The 19,526-nt window shown below is 50.6% G+C and overlaps 1 protein-coding gene and 2 long non-coding RNA genes across 6 annotated transcripts in view; 1 reads left to right on the top strand and 2 right to left on the bottom strand.

Annotated features, from left to right (window-relative positions):
• Positions 1-11,199, top strand: part of PAQR5 (progestin and adipoQ receptor family member 5) — a 71,519-nt gene extending 60,320 nt beyond the window's left edge. For all 4 annotated transcript variants that reach the window (XM_043554039.1, XM_043554040.1, XM_043554038.1 and 1 more), the window contains 3 exons: positions 4,882-4,978; positions 7,527-7,668; positions 10,946-11,199. In XM_043554039.1, the coding sequence (XP_043409974.1) occupies positions 4,882-4,978; positions 7,527-7,668; positions 10,946-11,187 (481 nt within the window). In that variant the 3' untranslated portion in view covers positions 11,188-11,199. The remainder of the gene's footprint in view (positions 1-4,881; positions 4,979-7,526; positions 7,669-10,945) is intronic.
• LOC122467607 lies at positions 5,406-6,779 on the bottom strand. The gene is made up of 2 exons (XR_006293023.1): positions 6,474-6,779; positions 5,406-6,257 (listed from the first exon to the last, which is right to left on the bottom strand). It is a non-coding gene; the product is annotated as an uncharacterized LOC122467607 (long non-coding RNA).
• Positions 11,200-11,859: 660 nt separating the features above from the next.
• LOC122467605 overlaps positions 11,860-19,526 on the bottom strand; it is a 35,199-nt gene continuing 27,532 nt past the window's right edge. Inside the window, exon 3 of the long non-coding RNA XR_006293022.1 lies at positions 11,860-14,144. This is a non-coding gene — a long non-coding RNA (uncharacterized LOC122467605). The remainder of the gene's footprint in view (positions 14,145-19,526) is intronic.

Below are 19,526 nucleotides of genomic sequence, written 5' to 3'. Positions count from 1 at the left end.
TCCACTACCCACTTACCTCCTACTAGTCCATCCGTCCATGCATCTATCAATCCATCCATCCATTCATCCAGCCAGCCAGCCGGCCAACCAACCAACCACCCAACATTCCTTAAATGCTTGCCCTACTCCAGGCATCATGTTAAGATCTGGGAATACCAGGAGGAGAAAGGCACAGTCCTTACGCTCAGAGAGCACCCAGTGCAGTGGTTGAAGCAGACTGCAGACCCCCGCCAAGGCCAGGCGGACTCATCATTTCCTCTAATGGCCAGAGGAAATGGAATTTAGAGTATAGCATTACAGAAGGCAACATAAGCAATGAGAATATAAGATGACACCTGCTTGGAGACACAGAGTTCTGCAAAATGGTACTAGGACTAAGTATTAGCTGGGGATGGGGGATGGGCCTCTTGGACAGAGTGAACGGCCTGGATAGTGTGAGAGGGCCAGAGAGGATAGTACTGGGAGGCAGCAAGGAGTCGCCGGAAGTTGCCTGCACAGCTGGAAGGGAGGAGAGTGGCTGGAGAGGGTCTCAGCAGCTGCCAGGATCTGAGGTGCCTCCCGTGTCCTTCTGAGGACTGGCCCTGTGCTCATGAAGGACAGTGATCTTTGTAGGAGGCCAGTTCCATGGACTCCACTTTGGAGCTGAGGGGCTTCCTGGTGTGGTAGCAGCTGCTGCCGTGGGGATGGGAGGAAGGTGGTGCTGGAAGAGAAACAGAGAAGGGGGCCCACAGACAGGGTGGGATGCCCCATCTGAGGGCCCTTGGGGCTCCCTTCTCACCTGATCCTCCTTCTTTTCATGTTTTCATTTCCTTCTTGGTCTTCAGTGTCTGAGGAGCAAGAAAGAGGACTTGTGCCCAGGGCGGGGGGTCACTCAGCCCCTATTAACTTCAGGAGAAGCAGGTGGAGAGGAGGGCCAGGGCCCCCCGGAGGCCCCGATTTCACAGACTTGCCGTGTGGCCCCTGGCTCCAGTGTCCAGACAAGCAAGGGCATCTGAGAGGATGTTTCTGGGTCCTCTCTGGTTTGGATGGTCTACAATGCCGGAGCTTCGGAGTCTTTTCCAAGATTTCTCTCCTTGCCTTCCCCCTCCCCCAAGCCCACCCGACCTTGGCCTCCTGCGCCATCAGTCCACGGCGTGGCCAGGAGTGGCAGAGAACCACCGTCGTCTTCCCTGGGCAGGAAGTAGACCGTGAACCTCGCGAGTAGTTTTTAGTTATTTCCGTGCTTACCGGAGTAATGTCTCCGGTGGCATTCATTCTAATGCCTAAGTGGCATTCATTCCATTACAGTGCATGTCTTTAAGGTAAATCTCCACGTAGAGAACCGGGGGCTCCCCTGACTGGGTTTCTGGTCCCTATGATCATGGCCTCTTGTTCAAATGAATATTCCAGAAAACTGCTTTCTTCCTCGGTAGCACTTGAGAAAGGAGATGGGAGAATGCGTGATCTCTGTGTGGCTCTTGGAGCAAAGTGGGGTGACCGAGAGCTCGCTTGCTCATCCTGCTGACCATCCAGAAGCCCAGAAAGGTGTCCTCACTCCCTTAAGGCACGTTGGTCCCACAGAGTTTGCTGTATGTTACAAGTCCCTGTAGGTACTTTTTATCCACGCATCCAAGGCCCCCAGCAGTCGGCTTTTCGGACAGATACTTGCTCAGTGGAATGCCCTATGGGCAGTGCTGTGAGGGAGAGGGGTGACTTTTCATCCCGGACGGAAAGTGAGCTGCACCGTGAGGGCCATCCTGTGGCTTTGGTACCGTGGCAGCCAAGAGCGGCACAGAGAAGGCCCAGGGGAGGGTTTGGAGGTCAGAGCTGGAGGCAGGAGGCTCAGCAGTGAGTGGTTCTCAGACACCTCTGGAGGTCGGAGGGCTCAGCCAGATGACAGTGCTACCGGGGCCAGCATGCGGAAACGTCCGCATTCCTGTGATGTCACTCCCACAACAGAACAGCTGTAACCACAACGCACACACATACACGCACACGACCTCTGCGATGGAACGTTTCCAAAAGCCCACCCGTTTCAAGCACCCGTTCCAGAACTTGCTTGCAAATCCTGCTGGCTTTGTTGCAACAAGATTCATCAGGTTTTAGAACAGACTGGTATCCTATCGACCCTCTCCTGATACAGGCTTCTGCCAAAAAAAATCCAGTGTTGCCTGCCAACCTGGTTCTAGGCAGCCGAGGGCTGACTCCCTGTAAACTGGCCTGTCAACTCTGTGGTGTAGGGACTGTCTGACCAGGTGGGGCTTTGGAGACCAGGTGGGGCATCCGGTGCTTTCCGAGGATTCTGTGGCTCCCACCCCTCCTTCCGGGAATCTCTGGATGGAGCGACACCCTGTGGCTAAATGTGGAACTGCACCTTAGTAGTGGGAGGCCCCTGTCTGTGGCTGCTGGCCCTTCTGCCTTTTATTCTCTGTTGCTGTCTCTCTTCTGCTCTGCTTTTTCTCCCTTTTTTTTCTCCCTGTAGACTCGGCTTTGCAGCTGCAGAGGCTGGTTCGTTTGCCCCCGGGAAAGCACTTTATCAGGCCGGGCGAAATGTTGTCTCAAGTCACGGGAAATCCATGGTTTGGGGGATGGCCCTCGCCGGCCACAGCCAGCTTTCCTCCTGTGTAAGTGGTCACAGAAAGAGCGTGCTTTATGGTGAGCCAGAAAGAGCGTTTAATGGCGAGCCTCTCCTAACTCAGGAAGGATAGGCCGTGCCGTGCACGGGGCAGGAGGGAGCGGGCGTGCGGTCGGGTTTGCTGGGAGACCGTGAATGCTATTGAGACGGACTCTGGCTGTTGGGGCAGTGGGCGTGTGTCCCAGCTGCTCCCTGGGGCAGAGGGTACAGGCAAGGATGGAGGCTGGGTTGTGGTCTGAGGCCTGCTCAGCCTGCCGGAGGGGCGGCGGTGTGAAACGTGGAAGCCAGACGGCCCAGGGTTTCAGTCCTAGCTTTGCCTCTTACCAGCTCCTCTGACTTTAGGCAAATCACCCAGAACCTGCCTGTGCCCATTTTCCTTACGGCGTAGCTATAAGATGGGGACGGGGAGAGAATGAATCCCACGACACACATTTTAGTAAAAGCTTCCATTTCGTGAGTGTTCCTCTGTGATGTAAGCTCCCTCGTAAGTATCATCTCGTCAGATGCTTGCAACAAGCCCGTGAGGGGGTAGGGTTGTCGGCCCTGTGTCACACGCGAGGATTCAGAGGGGCGCAGAGGTTACCTCACCTGCCGGGGTCACATGATCATGAAGGGCAGAGGCAGGATTCGAACCCAGGGTGTCCAGGTCAGAAACGGCGTGTGAAATCATGGCACGGTGTCTCTTCCCCTCTCCCAGGGTCAGCGGTTTACTCCCAAGGCTGGGGTTCCTGTTTGCGGGGGGACGTAAGTTGCTGTCCCTTGTTTCTTTCCCTCCTTTTCCTGGAGCTGGTCTTCCTTCTCTACCCTGCGCCCGCCATGCGCTTGTCTGATGTAGGACAGGGTCAGGAAAGGGGACACGTGCTGCCGTGGGCTTGAGAGCAGTCGGAGCCTATCGCTGGAGGCTGTGGGGCTTCTCTGCCTCTTATTCTGGAGCAGGGATCCTCATGCTTGGCATTCCTGAGGGCTAGACACGACACAGCGGCCAGGGGGACAGCAGGTGACAGGTGATGGCACCAGCCTGTGGCGACAGGAAGAACCTGGCTGAGTGGGGAGATGGGCGCGGGCTGAGCAGAGAGGCAGACTGTGTTTGGTGGAGGAAAGGGCAGGCTTGTGGGCTGGGACTGGGGGGTCTGGGGACCAGGGGTGGGGAGCAGACTCCATTCTCGCCAGAGAGCGTGAAGAGGGGCAGGACCGTTAGGAGGAAGGGCTGAGAGGGGCCAAATGCCTCCACTGCCTCACTGGCTGCACCAGGACGGCCACTCCACCAACCCTGGCACCCTGACTCTGCACCCCACCTTTGTGGGGACCTCCGGCCTCGCCCTGCAGCACTGGGGGCACCGAGGGAGGGCCCCGCCCCCCCCACTGATACCCAGTGGTACCCAAGCGGGGTCCTGCCCTGCCACCCTGCCTCGACAGCCCCCTGGCCCGGGGCGTGAGCCCTCCCTCGCCTGAGCCCCAGTTCAGGGCTCTGGTTTTGTGTGGACATTCTTCTCGCTCCTCTCACGTCCTCCCAGCGTCCAGCCTATCATCTGTGCTGCCAGAGTCCCCACACCCTGGGCTGCCGGCCCCGAGCCAGCAGAGGCCCCATCGCGTTCTGTCCAGGAGGACCTACCTGTCTTTGCCACGGTCAGCACCGCTCATTTTAACGTTGGCTTCCTCTTGGGACTGGAGGCGGGTCGGGGTGTTGCTGAACGAGGGGGAAAGGCCACGTTTACTCGGTTTCCCCAGGCCAGCGTCCCTGCGTGTGGTACCGAGTATTCCGGAAGTCTCTCAAAGTCATTAAAGACTTCACCGAACCAAGGGCTTTGGCACAGCACGCACCCGGGGCAGCTGACATCGGCTCCTTCACAGCCGTGCTCGCCCCCGGAGCCCGGGCTGGGGGCCCCCCACGCCCCCCACGTCTGCCCACCCTGGTTGCTGCTGGACTTCTAAAAGGCCCTTTGGCAGTTCGACAACTTGCCTCCCAGAGGGCCTTCCCAGCCCAATACCTCCTCCCTGGCTTCTTTGGACACCGTTGCCCCTCACGATGCGGCCCCAGGAGATGGTTTCCCCTGAGACCCTTTCTCCTCGAAGGCAGAGTCACTCCCGTCGGGCTGGGAGAAGTGGAAGAGGCCCGTCGGGGGGGAGCCACTGGCCTCCGGAGGAGGTTGTACAAAAAGACTTCTGCGGACGACCTGCCCTCAGTAATTTGTCATGTGCGTGCACGTGTGTCATTCGCGGAAACCGTTTTCGGTCCAACGTCTTCCCCCTTTCCTTCCCCGCTTTAGGTTTCTTGAAATCCAGAAGCCCGGGCTCTGCAAGATGCTTCGCGTCCTTGCCTTTGCTTATCCCTACACCTGGGACTCCCTTCCCATCTTCTACAGGGTAAGGGCCCGGCTCCGTCTTTTCTCTGCCTGTTGGCAACACCAGGGAATCTATCGTTTCCTGAGCTCCTGGGGCTTGGAGCGCCATGCTGGTCACTGCGAGGGACGGACGTGAGAGGCACGACCCAGGGGCTCCCTTAGTAGGACACAGCAGGAGAATGAAGGCCCTGGCAAACCACAGGGGATGCATCAATGGCCAGCACTGACTGGGGGCTCAGACGCAGTCGTGGAGGGCTGGGAAGGGGAGGCAGCCTGAGGTTTAGTGCGGTGACCAGGAAAGCAGGCTCCGGAGGCAAATCTCTAATACGTACTCGCTGTAAGACTTTGGGCCAGTTAGGTACCATCTCTGTGCCTTGATGTCCCCCTCTGTAAAATGGGCCTGGTAATAACGCCTGCTTTCATCAGACTGCGGGGAAGATTACATGAGATCGCTGGCTCGTGGCAAGTGGCCAATAAATGCATTTATTCTGTATTATCATCAACTAACATACTAGCAGCGAAGGAAAAAGGATAAATGAAGGTCGTAAGATAGATGGGAATTGGAGAACATGAAGGAAGGGGGTGTAGGAGGGACACAAGAAAGGGGAGAGGCACTCACAAATCGGACGGACCTGAGTTCAAATCCCAGCGCGCACTGGCTCTGTGACCTTAGGGAATGCACCTGATCTCTCTGAGCCTCAGTTTCCTCATCCGTTAATGAGGCTGACATCCTCTCCCGCACAGAGGGGTAGAGGGGTTTAATCAAATCAGCAGATCGGAGGGCTCGGCAATGCCCGCCAGAGGGCCTGCACCCAGTGAGTGGAGTTTCCCTCCCAGGGGCAGCTTGAAGTTTGATGTGCAAGTCAGGGACCGAAGGGGAAGGGGAGGGCCAGAGCCGGCGCCATCTGTGTGAGCCTGGGGTGGGGGGAGACCCAGAGGCGTGGGTGCGGCCCATTCCCCTGACTCCTTCCTCCACGACACAGAACACCCATAGGAAACCAGAGCAGAGAGCAAGCCGTTCCCACATGCCACCAAATCGCATAGCACAGGTCTGCGTTATTAGGAGCACCAGCTGAGTCAGACAGGGGGCGGAGGAGGGGCCGGGAGGTCTGATCGCGAGCAGGGAGGTTGACGAGCACCGGTTCTGGAATCAGCCTGCCTGGATCCACATCCTGACTTCACTGCTGATTAGTGGTTTGCAAGTCACCCTCTGGCCCAGCTTCCTCATCGGCAAAGTGGGATGTTTCGGTAGTTGTTGAGGCTGTGATGAAATTGTGCAAATAAAAGGCTGGCTTAGTGCCCTAGGTAAGTGATGGCTGCTGTCATTATAACGGTAATACAAAAACTATACTTAGCTCTCAAACAGGATAATGGCTGTAATTAACACGTTTTGATGACTCAGAAAGGCCTTCCAGGGATTTCTAGGCTTTAAAGCCTTAATTAGGAGCTTGCAATCAGGGGATGCGCTGGTGAGAAGTGAGTTCAAGGGTGACTAGACCACTTTTTACTATACTTACATTTTACCCCCAGACAAAAGAGTAGCAAATAGATCTAGTAGGATTTTTCTTTTCCTTTTCCTTGATTTCTTTCCTTTTCTTTCGTAATTAAACAACTCAAAAGGCTTTATGGACATATGGAGGATTAAAATACAGCTGCCCTGCGAGGAGAAAAAATAAAATAAAATACAGTTGCCTTGGGTCTCTCAAAAGATCACAGTCAGAATTATGGGGGAGCCTGGGTGGCTCAGTTGGTTAAGCCATCTGATTTCGGCTCAGGTCATAATCTCATGGTTTGTGAGTTGGAGCCCCGGTTCGGGCTCTGTGCTGACAGCTCAGAGCCTGGGAGCCTGCTTCGGATTCTGGGTCTCTTTCTCTCTCTGCCCCTCCCCTATTTGCGCTCTGTCTCTCTCTCACACAAAAATGAATAAACATTAAAAAAAATATTAAGGGGCACCTAGGTGCCACAGTCGGTTAAGTGTCCGTCCGACTCTTGATTTCGGCCCAGGTCATAATCTCGCAGTTTGTGACTTTGAGCCCCGCATTGGGCTCTGTGCTAACAGTGCGGAGCCTGCTTGGGATTCTCTCTCTCCCTTTCTCTCTGCCCCTCCCCTGCACTCTCTCTCTCTCTCTCTCTAAACCTAAAAAAAAATTAAAAAAAAAATTTTTTTTTTCAACGTTTATTTATTTTTTGGGGGACAGAGAGAGACAGAGCATGAACGGGGGAGGGGCAGAGAGAGAGGGAGACACAGAATCAGAAACAGGCTCCAGGCTCCGAGCCATCAGGCCAGAGGCCGACGCGGGGCTCGAACTCCCGGACCGCGAGATGGTGACCTGGCTGAAGTCGGACGCTTGACCGACTGCGCCACCCAGGCGCCCCCCAAAATTTTTTTAATAAAAAAAAAAGGAATAGGAATTCTCCCACGGTCCCTGAGAGTTCCCCTTCCAAGCCACAGACCAAGGAGGTGAGGGCCTTGGCCCGTGGTGCCCGCACGCGTGTGCAGAGATGGCTTCGGGTGATGAGAAGGAAGGGGGCCTCCTCTCGAGACCTGATGTTCCTCTGAATCCCTGCAGCTGTTCCTGCTTTCGGGGGACGGTGCGCAGAGTGAAGCCGCCTTGTACCACCAGAAGCACACGGCCATGACCCTCCTGGCCTCTTTCTTCTACTCCGCACACCTGCCAGAGCGCCTGGCGCCTGGACGCTTCGACTACATCGGTGAGTGCGCGGCGGCCCCGTTGTCTCCCTGCCACCAGGACGCCAGTGCATGCGGTCTCGAAGGGGAAGCAGGGGCATGGAGAGACGCAATTCCCCAGGGGCTTCTCTAGGAGCAGGCCAAGGGAAATGAAACTGTAAGGCAATGGAGGCCAGGATGTACGTAGCCAGCAAATGGCCAGGGAGGATGGGAGGATGGAGAACAGGTGCATCTAGGATTCTAAGGCATTCCTATGGGCTACGGGGCCCAGGGAGTCCCGTTATTACCCCGAAGATGAAATCCCAGGATTAAATGGACATCGAGGGCAGCCCTTGGAGAGGAACAAGACAGACCGAGTGTAGATGGCCCCGAGGCTGACAGATGGCAGGGGCTGTGCCAAGGAGGGGAGCGTGTCTTCGTCTCGTTCAGGCGGCTGCAGTGGGGCCAGGAGTCTTGGTTCTCAGATGTGGCCCCTGGAGCATCAGCATTTAGCATTATCTGGGAATTCTCAGATTCTCAGGCCCCCGGACATCCCGAACCAGAAGCTCGGGGCGTCTCACTCAGAGGCTAGGTGACTCTCCAAGGGAACCTGAGCTCACCGCCGTTAGAGAAGTGATGTGCTGGAGAGGAGCTGTCAGAGCCAGAGGACTTCTACCTGCTGGAAGAGCGCCTTCCCTCTCTGTCTAGGGAAGTGGGTCGGGCACTGGCTGGAGGAGGGACCCTTGGGCCACTTCTGGTGACGCTGAGGACTCCTTGAGATGAGAGCTCCCTAGATACGCTGTCATGGGGGTTCAAGGGTCAGCCCTTATCCTTAAATGGTGGGCAGGGACCCTGGTTCTCCCCAAGCCCATTTCTCCAGTGATATTTTTCATCTCCTCCCACCTAAGACATGTGGCCAGATTTGCTTTATTGGCTCTGAAAAGAGCTTCATCTCCTTTACTTCAATTCTGTCCTACCAGAAGTGATGCCAAGGACCAAAATGCTTGGAGGGTAAATTTCAAACAAAAAGGTGAGGGGCCGGGGGAGACGAGAGGGCCACGGAGTTGGAACTTGTCTACAGGAGCCCTGTCCACCTCCCGAGCCCCACCTAGACAAAGTATCGGTGGTTGTAAATAAAGTCCGGGGACTGCAGGAAAAAATAGCCCTGGCCTTGTTTTACCAACTCCCTGGTGTCTTAATAACATTTCATTTATTCACTTTTAATCCCACTCTCTTGGGCCTAGGGGAACAGAACCCAGAGACACCCCTCCATTGGCCGGACATTTGCCAGACAACTGTTGACAGGTCATTAACAACGGGTTTGGAAAATGATCCGTCCCACAATAATGGGGTCTGCCAGATGTGGGATTCCCTCTCTGACGTGGGGCAGAGTGCTAACTGGTTAGCGCTGGCCCTGCCCGTAGGAAGTTCCTTCATATTCCTGTCCAGCCAGATTGCGGGAATCTTTCTCTCTCTCTCTCTCTCTCTCTTAATGAAAGAGAATCCTTAACTCTTGTGTTGTATCTGTTTGCTAGGACTGCCATAACAAAGAATCACAGACTGAGTGGCTTAAACAACAGAAATGCATTTTCTCATAATTTTGGAGGCCGAGACCAAGGTGTGGGCTGGGTCCGTCTCTCTCCTGGCTCTCTCCCTGGCTTGCAGACGGCCGTCTTCTCTGTCTCTCCTCATGTGGTCTTTCCTCTGTGTACATTCATGCCCAGGTCCTAACTTCCTCCTCTTAGAAGGGTACCAGTCACAGGGCACCTGGGTGGCTCGGTCAGTTGAGTGTCAGGTCATGATCTTGTGGTTCGTGAGTTCAAGCCCCACATCAGGCTCACTGCTGTCAACGGCACGGAGCCTGCTTGGGATTTTCTCTCTCTCCCTCTCTCTCTCTCTCTCTGCCCCTCCCTCTGCCTCTCTCCCTCTCTCTCTCAAAATAAATATATAAACTTAAAATAATAAAAGATCCTTTCTCCAGATACGGTCACATTCGGAGGTACTGGGCATTGGGACTTCAACATTTGGAACTGGGGGAAGGGAGACACAGCTCAGCCCATGACACATGCTGTCTTTGTTCTCTTCTCATCTTCTGATTTCTGAGGGTTGTCCCACAAACAGTCCTCGGCCCTGGGCAATGGACTCTTTTTCTCATCACTACCAATTCAGCATGTTCCCGCCCACTACCACCCCCCTCTGCTGGGTCCTCCCCTCTGTGGACACATAGCTGGTGAGCCAAGGTCCTGAAGGTCATCAGGGAGGAAGAGCCCCTGGTCATGTCTGGGATTAACCAGCAGTAAGGAGAGGGCTACCTTGTAACTGGCCAATAGAAAGTCTGGTTGGCTTCTCCGTTGGCCTCAGAATTGGAGCTGATGAGTGCTGGCTCTGAAGACGTGAACTTTGGGAGAACATGATGCCAGACTTCATGTGAAAAACAGGACTGGTGGACAAGTTGAAAAAATGTACTCGGGCCTTTTAATTTTTCTCACACTGCATTAAAAAAAATGTTGGGGTGCCTGGGTGGCTCAGTTGGTTGAGCATCAGAATCTTGGTTTCGGCTCAGGTCACGATTTCATGGTTCGCGATTTCAGGCCCCTTGTAGGGCTCTGTGCTGTCAGTGTGGAACCTGCTTGGGATTCTCTGTCTTCCTCTCTCTCTGCCCTTCCCCTGCTTATGCTGTCTCAAAAATAAATGAACATTTAAAAAACAAATAAATGCATTGAGGCATATTTTACATATCACATGGTTCCCTGATTTCAAGGATACAATTCAGTGATATTTTTAGTTAACCCCCCAAATTGAATCCCCATCATCGCAAATGAGTTTTAGAACATGATCATCACCCCGGTAAGATCCCTCCTGCCCATGTCTTATTAATCCTGATTCCTACCCCCTGCCTGAAGAAACCACTAACCTACTTTGTGTCTGTGGATTTGCCTTTCCTGGACATTTGATATAAATGGATTCTGACAATATGTGGTCCCTTGTGTCTAGCTTCTTTACCCAGCATAATGTTTTTAGCCTATACACCATGGAACAGTATTAGCAGTCTATTCCTTTAAAAAAAAAAAGTTTATTTATTTTGAGAGAGAGAGAGAGAGAGAGAGATACAGGAGGGGCAGAGAGAGAGGGAGAGAGAGAGAATCCCCAGCAGGCTCTGCCCTGTCAGCGCAGAACCCAATGCGGGGCTCGAACTCACAAACTGTGAGATCATGACCTGAGTCGAAATCAAGGGTTGGAAGCTTAACCAACTGCGCCACCCGGGGGCCCCTGTTCGTTTTTTGTTGCTGATCCTGGCAGCCTTTTCTGTGTTTGCCGTAGGTCACAGTCACCAGCTGTTCCACGTGTGTGTGATCCTGGCCACACACCTGCAGATGGAAGCCATTGTTCTGGACAAGACTCTGAGGAGGGAATGGCTCCTGGCCAACTCCAGGCCCCTGTCTTTCCCTCAGATAGCTGGAGCTGTACTTCTGTGCCTCATCTTCAGCCTCAGCAACATAATTTATTTCTCAGCTGCTCTGTATCGGATTCCTGAGCCAGAATTACATAAAAAAGAAACATGATTCAGACCATAAGCTTTTCATGCCAGATGTCAACATTAAGCTACAACCTCCTAAGCACCATAAGTGCCTAGTGGTACCTGTTTACCAAGGTCTAAAATATTCACGGTGGTTGATGTCTTGGCATTTTTGAGTGCGTTCATGTCAATAAGGTATTTAACTGGGGAAATGTCTCTCAATGTGCACTTATTCTATAATTGTGATTTTAAAAGGGGAAGATGGGTTCAAGTAAGTCCTTGTTCAGGCGAATCCTTAATCGTTCATTAAGTCTTAAATTTATTTAAAATAAGGCAGTTAGAAGGCTTCCTATTAAGTGGCCGGATGAAGCTTTACTACTCTTGTAGTGTTACCTTTGAAAACGGACCCTGCTTCATTTGTTGAGTCCCACATGGCACAGCTCCTGCCAAGACCTCCACGGTGGGAGGAGAATGAGCCAGAAAGATCAGCGCGGGGGGGGGGGGGGTGTGGAGGGGGTGGAGTAAGAGGAAGCTGGGTCTGTGGGAGCCCTGGGGACTGGGGAGACACTTCAGGATGAAGAGACCTGGTTTGGGGAGGGGGCTTCTTCCTTTCCCCACCTAGTGAAGGGAATGAATGAATGAATAGAAGAGTCCTCTTTCCCACAAGTCTGTTGTGCCTTAAAGTGCCAATTCCCATGTCACGTGGATTTGGATTTTCTCTAAAGGCCACATGGCTGGGTGTCTGTGTTCTGTTTTGTTCTGTTTTCTCGTTGCCAATTCGATGCTGCAAAGTATTATGCAGTGCAGGTCAAATGTGTGAGGCATGGGAGCCGGCTGAGTTAATTCCAGTTGGCTGTGCTCATCTGTCACTGTGTAAACCAATGGCATGGCTCTATTTGGGGATGCTATCCATTTAATATTGCTTCAGCATTTCAAAGGTGCTGCAAAGTTTAGTGTTCCTGGGCAGAGGATGTCAAAGACCTTGTAAAGGGTTGGTCAACTACAGTGATCCTCAAGCTTTGCTGCGAATCAGACACATTTGGTGAGTTGGCGACCAGTGCGGATTCTCAGGCCAAATCAGGGGATTCTGTGTTAGTAGTTTAAGATGTAGGTCTTTTGGAGGAGATTTGCCCTGAATCTGAGGAAGTCCCCAGGTGATCCTAATGCAGAAGGGCCACAGGCCAAATGGGAAAAATGCTGGTGTCATGAGTTCCAGAAGGCACTGGGCCTCTCAGCTTTGTTGCAGTTGACCTAATTTTCAGCAACTCAGCACCTAAGGATGTATCCCCTGCTGTCTACTCTGCACAAGAGTAGCACACTGAGCATTTTCTCATCTGTTGCCTTAGGAGTTAAAGTTTAGTATTTCGTGCTGTTTTCAGAGAGTTCAGAAATGCTGATGCAAAACTGTAGCAGATGCCCATCAACCCCTGATCTGCACTTGCTAATGACTTGAGGGGCTGTCCGTCACAAAGCAGGATCCTCTTTGCTGACTCAGGAACACCCTCAAAACTTAGAATACTGCCTCTGTGGTAACTGGCCCAGAAACTTGAATGGCCTCACGAATAGCTCATCGTCCAACCCTCTGAGGACACGTAAAAATTTATATTGGCTGAGAGTGGTCAAGAAATATGATTTCATTAGTTTTACTGTTTATTTACTTCCTCTGGGGAAAGGTAGACTGATAAAATTATATGGGCTGGTAAATTTTTGGTACATTAATTGCCCACTGCATGACAAAATTTGGTTTGGGGCGATGATCTGACACTCCTAGTGCGATTTTACTCCAGCAGGGTCTGTGGGCACCCGTTTCGCCTTGCTATACCTTCAATTTTATGCTGCAAAAAAGCACAGAGTTTAAATACCCTATTCTAGCAGGTGCCAAAGACATGAAGCTCTTTAACATCTCTTTTGTTTAGGGAGAGGAAAATGTTTGTTTAGTTCAGAAATAGTTGAAAGTTATAGGTGATTAATTTGAAGGACCTTCAGATTATTTAATTTTGGGTGATGTGACTTTTTCGCCATCCTTAATGATGGGAAAGAAAATGTTACATCAACAAAAGACCAGTGTTCCATAATGTTTTTATACGTTTGGCAAACCCAGTCCCACTGTATACATTTGGACAGTGTTACAAATTAAAATTGGATGACAGTTTGCAATGGGCTGATTTGGAAGCTTCTAGATACAGACAGTGGGTTCAAAAATATTAATTACCATTAGGTATTAAGTGTAATGTGGGTTTGCGTAAGCCAAAGTCAAAAAGGAAAGGCAAAAAGGTTGGCAGTGGGTGAGCTGGAGAGCTCACTGGGAAGGTGTCTTTTCATGTAGCGGCCCTCAGGTTTTTATTGTCTCAATACACCTTGGAAATGTGCCATACTCCCATTGGTAGCAATGCTCGCCACCGCACGATCTCAAAGAGGATTTTGCGGGGGGTGACAAACTCCTAATGGGATGACCCTCTTCTTCCTCCCCCTGCATGAGAAACACTGCCCCCCAAATTTCCCAGATGCCATGGTGGTGATAAAACTTGAATGTATTCGAATGAGGCCGTTTAGCTAACCGCATTGTCCTTCGCTCATCATAGCTTTGCTTTCCATTGCTCGGTTTGTAGAGAGCAACGAATCTGTCACCGATTGGAATGAGAAGTGGGAGGTTTTATGAAACCATTTGAGTACAAAGTGACCTGCTTGACCTGCTGCCGTCTTAAAGTGTTTGTTGTAGAACTCAGCTCACGTGAGAAGTTCTAAGGAAGGCAAGGGGCAGTGGATCAGTGTGATCAGATGTGTTGGAGAGACCCTTCATTTGGCTCTGCTGTGTCCCAAATTTGTTTGGCCATGGTACTATATGAAACACCTATTCACACTGTATAACAACTCTTTATCACATATTAGTTGAATGCCGGCCTCTGATTTTCTGGTCAACAATCCATTGTGGATGAAAAGGCAAAGACCCATTTCTGAACACAGCTGTTCCTCCAACTTACACTGATGTCTGGTTTTCTTAAACTGTATGGGAGGAAAAAAAATAAACTTTATTATAATAAAGGCCTGTTTCCCACTTGATTTGGTTATGTTTCACCTACCACACTGTAAACATGTTTGTTCATCATAAGAAATTGATTCCTGGGGCGCCTGGGGAGTGCAGTTGGGTGAGCGTCTGATTCTTGATCTCGGCTCAGGTCATGATCTCATGATTTGTGAGTTCAAGCCCTGCATCGGGCTCTGCACTGATGGTGTGGAGCCTGCTTGGGATTCTCTCTCTCTCTCTCTCTCTGCCCCTCCCCTGCTTGTGCACTCACTGTCTCTCTCTCAAAATAAATTAACAAACTTAAAAAATTTAAGAAATAGATTCCTGTACATGTGTACATTGCTAAATCATTCAATGAACGTTTATTTTGTGCCTGGTGTATATGGAATGAACACTCCTGCATGGAGTGAATCTTGTGACTGTCAGTAGGGAAAGATGGATAAATTCAGATAACAGTAAGTGCTATAAAGAAGAGAAGCCTGGTGAAGATATAGAGATGGGTGGGATAGGGAAGGTGAGACTGGATGGCCATTCTGAGAAGTTGACGTTTGACAAGAGCCTTGGTGGGCAGAAGGGGCCAGCCCTGCCAGTGTGTGGTGGGGTAGGTGTTTCAGGTCAGATGGTGTATGGGCAAAGGCTCCCAGACCAGTAGGCACTTGGTCCTATCGGAAGGATGGAAATCAAACCACTTATTCCTGAAATGTGTAACTCTAGACAATGTATGGATCACTTGGCTTTCAAAGAATTCTGGGATTTCTCCTGCATGTTCTTCCCAGGAGATTGTCCAAGGGGCTTTCCTCTGGGCTCTTGGTACTTGTATGAATGCTTCAACTCTGTAATAAATATATTTCAGGCAAATAGAGAGTCATTACCCCCATTCTCTTCACTCTGGGCAACAAATTTCTAAAATTGGCTTAATTCATGCCTCCTGTAGAGCATGGAACAACGTACCTCAAAGATAATTTAATCCAGCGTTTCAAAAATGTGTTTGATGATGGGGGCACCTGGGTGGATCAGTTGGCTAAGCCTCCGACTCTTGATTTTGCCTGTCATGATCTCATGGTTCTTGAGTTTCAGCCCTGAGTTGGGCTCTACCCTGACAGGGTGCAGCTTGCTTGGGATTCTCTCTCTCTCTCTCTCTCTGCTCCTCCCCATTTGCACTTGCTCGCTCACTCTCTCAAAATAAATAAATAAATAAATAGATAGATAAATAAATTTTCAAACGTGTTTGATGATGCAAAATGCACATTGTCAGATGGACAGATGCAGCATACCTTGGGAGGGAGAAGTAGTCTTAGAGTTTTACATTTTTATCAAAAGCCCCAAGTAATTAAAAAAAAAATTTTTAATGTTTATTTATTGAAAGAGACCGTGTGAGTAGGGGAGGGGCAGAGAGAGAGAGAGAGAGAGACTCCAAAGCAGTTTCCAGGCTCTGAGCTGTCAGCACAGAGCCTGACACGGGGCTCGAACTCATGAACTGTGAGATCATAACCTGAGCTGAAGTTGGAAGCTAACCAACTGAACCACCCAGGTGCCCCCCAAGTGCTTTTTAATATAAGGCAGTTTAAGAAAACACTAGTCCAACCATTCTTTTTTTTTTTTTTTTCCAGATTTGGAAAAACATTGAGTAGTATGAAGAATCCCCAGGTACTGGGGTATCTGGCTGGCTTAGTTGGTAGAGCATGTGACTATCCATCTCGGGATGGTAGTTTCAACATTTATTTATTTTTGGGACAGAGAGAGAGCATGAACGGGGGAGGGGCAGAGAGAGAGGGAGACACGGAATCGGAAACAGGCTCCAGGCTCTGAGCCATCAGCCCAGAGCCCAACGCGGGGCTCGAACTCACGGACCGCGAGATCGTGACCTGGCTGAAGTCGGACGCTTAACCGACTGCGCCACCCAGGCGCCCCGGGATGGTAGTTTCAAGCCCCATGTTGGGTGTAGATATTACTTAAAAATAAAATCTTAAAAAACAATTCCCAGGTACTTTTCATCCTTCCCCCTTTTGATATGTATATAACTCTCATCTCTAACAGAGAGAAACTTGGCTCCCATTATCCACAATATATTATTTGCTCAATCTTAGAACGTACAGAATGTCATTTCAAAATTACTAACCCACGTCGGCAAAAAGGCTTGCTAATTAGAATCCAATATATGTTTCAAGTTCTTTTTGTCTGGAGCCTGAGGGCATATAGTCTCAATAGTCTAAATTACTTGGCTTAGTTATGGCCCCTTTATGTGTATGTTACTCATTTGAAATATGGTTCAGATCATTTGTTTCTTTTTGTATCAATTCTACACCCCCCCCCCTTGCTGATTTTATTGTCTTTTGAGTATGTAAAACATTAACATCCATTCATTTTCAAATGGTCTGGGGAGAGTCACATGGCCCGTGGATGTGAGATGATGCAGCCTAAGCTGCATGTGTGAACAGCAGGGAGGGTCAGGGAGACAGCTCCTCGCATGGAGTGTTGGGTGTGTCACAGTCATCCTGTCCTCATTTTTACCACCTTCCCTCAAACACGCTAGACCTCAGCCCTTTCTGGTCACTGGCTGTTACAAGGTTCCCACAGCTGTTTGTGTGGGTGTTTGGGTTAATCATATTGGTTTCCATCCGTGTAGGGTCAGCCTCTCTCCAGTGATTTGCATAGGATCCTCCAGCCCAGTTTGGCAGTGTCTTAGAAAGTTATACTTACCGTCAGACCAGCAATCCCACCCAAGGGAAATGAAGATCCCTATCTGCATAAAGACCTTTATGCAAATAATTATACCAGTTTCATTCATAATTGCCTAAAGGTGAAAACGACCTGAACGTCCAACGGGCTAGCGGATGGATGAGCTGTCATGCATTCCTACAGGGGATTTACTACTTAGCAGTAAAAAGGAAACACGGTATCGATACGTGCAACTCAAAAGCGTTGAATCTCCAGAGCATTTTGCCCAGCTAAAGAAGAGACATTCTGGAACAGTTAAGACTCTAAGGGAGGAAGTCAGAAAAGTGCTTGCCTAGGGCTGGGGGTAGAGGAAGGTGATGGACTACAAAAATGCAGCACAAAGAAAGTTTTGCAGTGATGGTGGCGGTGGTTACAGGATGGTGTGTTTGTTAAATCCATGCACACGGTACAACCAAGAAGGGTGGATTTTGCTGGATACAGAATGTACCTCCATAACCCTGACTTTGGTAGAAGCCTCCGGGTTCTACTCCCTCCCCATCTCTTACCCTTCCCCCTGGTCTGGATCTCTAATTCTAGGGGAAAATGCAAATCTTTTACTGCCTATGGGGAGCCCGTTGGAGAGAGAAGAACGTGTTAGGTGTGAGGTGACGGTTTTTATTCTATTTTCTATTTTAAAGCAAACAAGCTAGAGAGCTTTAGTACGGATAGAGGCGAGGGAGAAAGAAGAAAGTGGCCTGAAGAAAAGCTGGGGTGGGGCTTGATGGAACTGGGTCTTCCACTGGGATGGATTCATCCATTCCTCCCAGACAGTTACCAGGGGGCCTCCGTGGCGCGGCACTAAGGGTGCAACAGTGCCACCTAGTGAGCCTGTCGGGATAAGCTAGTAGAGGAACAGTGAGCAAACCGGGATGGGCGCTCTGGAGCAAACCAACAGCTTGCTGGCAGGGTGGAGGGGACTGGGGGTACACAGTAGGGATCTAGCATCCGGGGGCAAGTCGTTGGCAGAAGGTCTGCTGAGAACTGAGAATAAGGAGGCATAATAAGGCGGGGAGGAGAGCTTGTCAGCGGAGGGAGTGTGTGCAGGGGGTCATGATAAGGGATGGGCTTGGAGAGGAAGAGCCTCAGGGCCCTGTGAGGGTGTCTGGCCCTGGGGAGCTCCTGCAGTGTGACGAGCATTACACAGGGGAGTGACATGACTAGATCTGTGGTTTAGAGGTGAACAGGCTGCAGATTTGGAAGGCAGCAGCAGGAAAGCCTGTTAGGGTACTGTTGCAGTCGTCCACACAAATGATAGGAGTAGCCAAGGGGATAGAGAGCAGCGTTTGAGAGGTGTGGAGGCTCTTTGGTAGGTAGAACTGTCAAGATGTGGTGAGTGGATGTTGGAACAGAAGGAGAGGCAAAAGTCCAAGATGGTACCTGGGACTCTGGCTTGGGTGGCTGGGTAGATGGTGTATCACCCATCCACTGAAGGGGAGCAGGTTCGGGGTAAGAGATTAGGGCGCCCTAGGTATGAGGTGCCTGTGGGACACCCAAGCAGAGAATGTCTGGAGCTCAGAAGAACAAATGTGATTGGTGTGTGAAGCCGCAGGAGTGGTTGGGAGTGCCTGAGGAGAGTCTTCACTAAGTGGAGACCAGGTCAAAACCCTAAGCTATGACATTTACGCACACACAAAAAAGGAACTCACAAATGAGTTCCGCGAAAGAGGGGCGCTTAGAGAGCTCGGAGAGGAAAATGAAGACATAGTAAGAGAGGAATGAGACATATTTTCGGTGCTGTTGAGAGGCCAAGAGAAGGGCATGGAAGGGTCAATTAGATTTAGCATCAAGGAGGTGGTGGTCTCAGTGAGAAGAGTTCTAATGGAGAGACTGAGGCCAACGCCAGATTGCAGGGTAACTAAGAAGTAGTCAAATGGCCACGCCTAATTCCTAAATAATACAGGTCCCAACCTGTCCTCTAACAACAAACAAAGCAATAAAAGCATTAGGAAAAACCATCTTTATGTCACATAATATGGGCCAAGGATGTTAAATTTTGTCCATTTAACTGGTGTCTGGTTGAGGAGCTGGGACTAGAGTCCCATGAGAGCACAGATGTAGATGCAGATTTGACAGTCATGAGGTTAGTGACAAATGTTGAAATGGGATAGAATTAGTTCATCTTAGAAAAGAGTGGATGGACACTGCTCCTCAAGAGTGAGGACCAAACTTTATTCATCTCTATAGGCTGTTAAAAATTCACCCTAGGGGGGTGCCTGGGTGGCGCAGTTGGTTAAGCGTCCGACTTCAGCCAGGTCACGATCTCGCGGTCCCTCGCAGTCCGGGAGTTCAAGCCTTGCGTCGGGCTCTGTGCTGATGGCTCAGAGCCTGGAGCCTGTTTCCGACTCTGTGTCTCCCTCTCTCTCTGCCCCTCCCCCATTCATGCTCTGTCTCTCTCTGTCCCCAAAATAAATAAACGTTGAAAAAAAAAATTAAAAAAAAATTCACCCGAGGAATCTAAAAGATCAAGTTGGTTTTATTAAGCGATTCATGAATGGGGCAGTATCCCATCTAGCAAGCAGAGAGATGCTCCCAGGAGCCATACAAAATGTAAGGCTTCCATAGGAAGGAGGGTAGGGTAAGGAAGTTACTGGTAAAAGAAAAGTCAGGATTGTTTCAGGCCAGGTCACCATCCCTAAGCGGGG

Source organism: Prionailurus bengalensis, chromosome B3 (assembly GCF_016509475.1).
Source record: "Prionailurus bengalensis isolate Pbe53 chromosome B3, Fcat_Pben_1.1_paternal_pri, whole genome shotgun sequence".
In the NCBI taxonomy this organism is placed as follows: Eukaryota; Metazoa; Chordata; class Mammalia; order Carnivora; family Felidae; genus Prionailurus; species Prionailurus bengalensis.
Note: the sequence above shows the minus strand (reverse complement) of the source record. Positions and strands in the feature narration are given on the sequence as shown.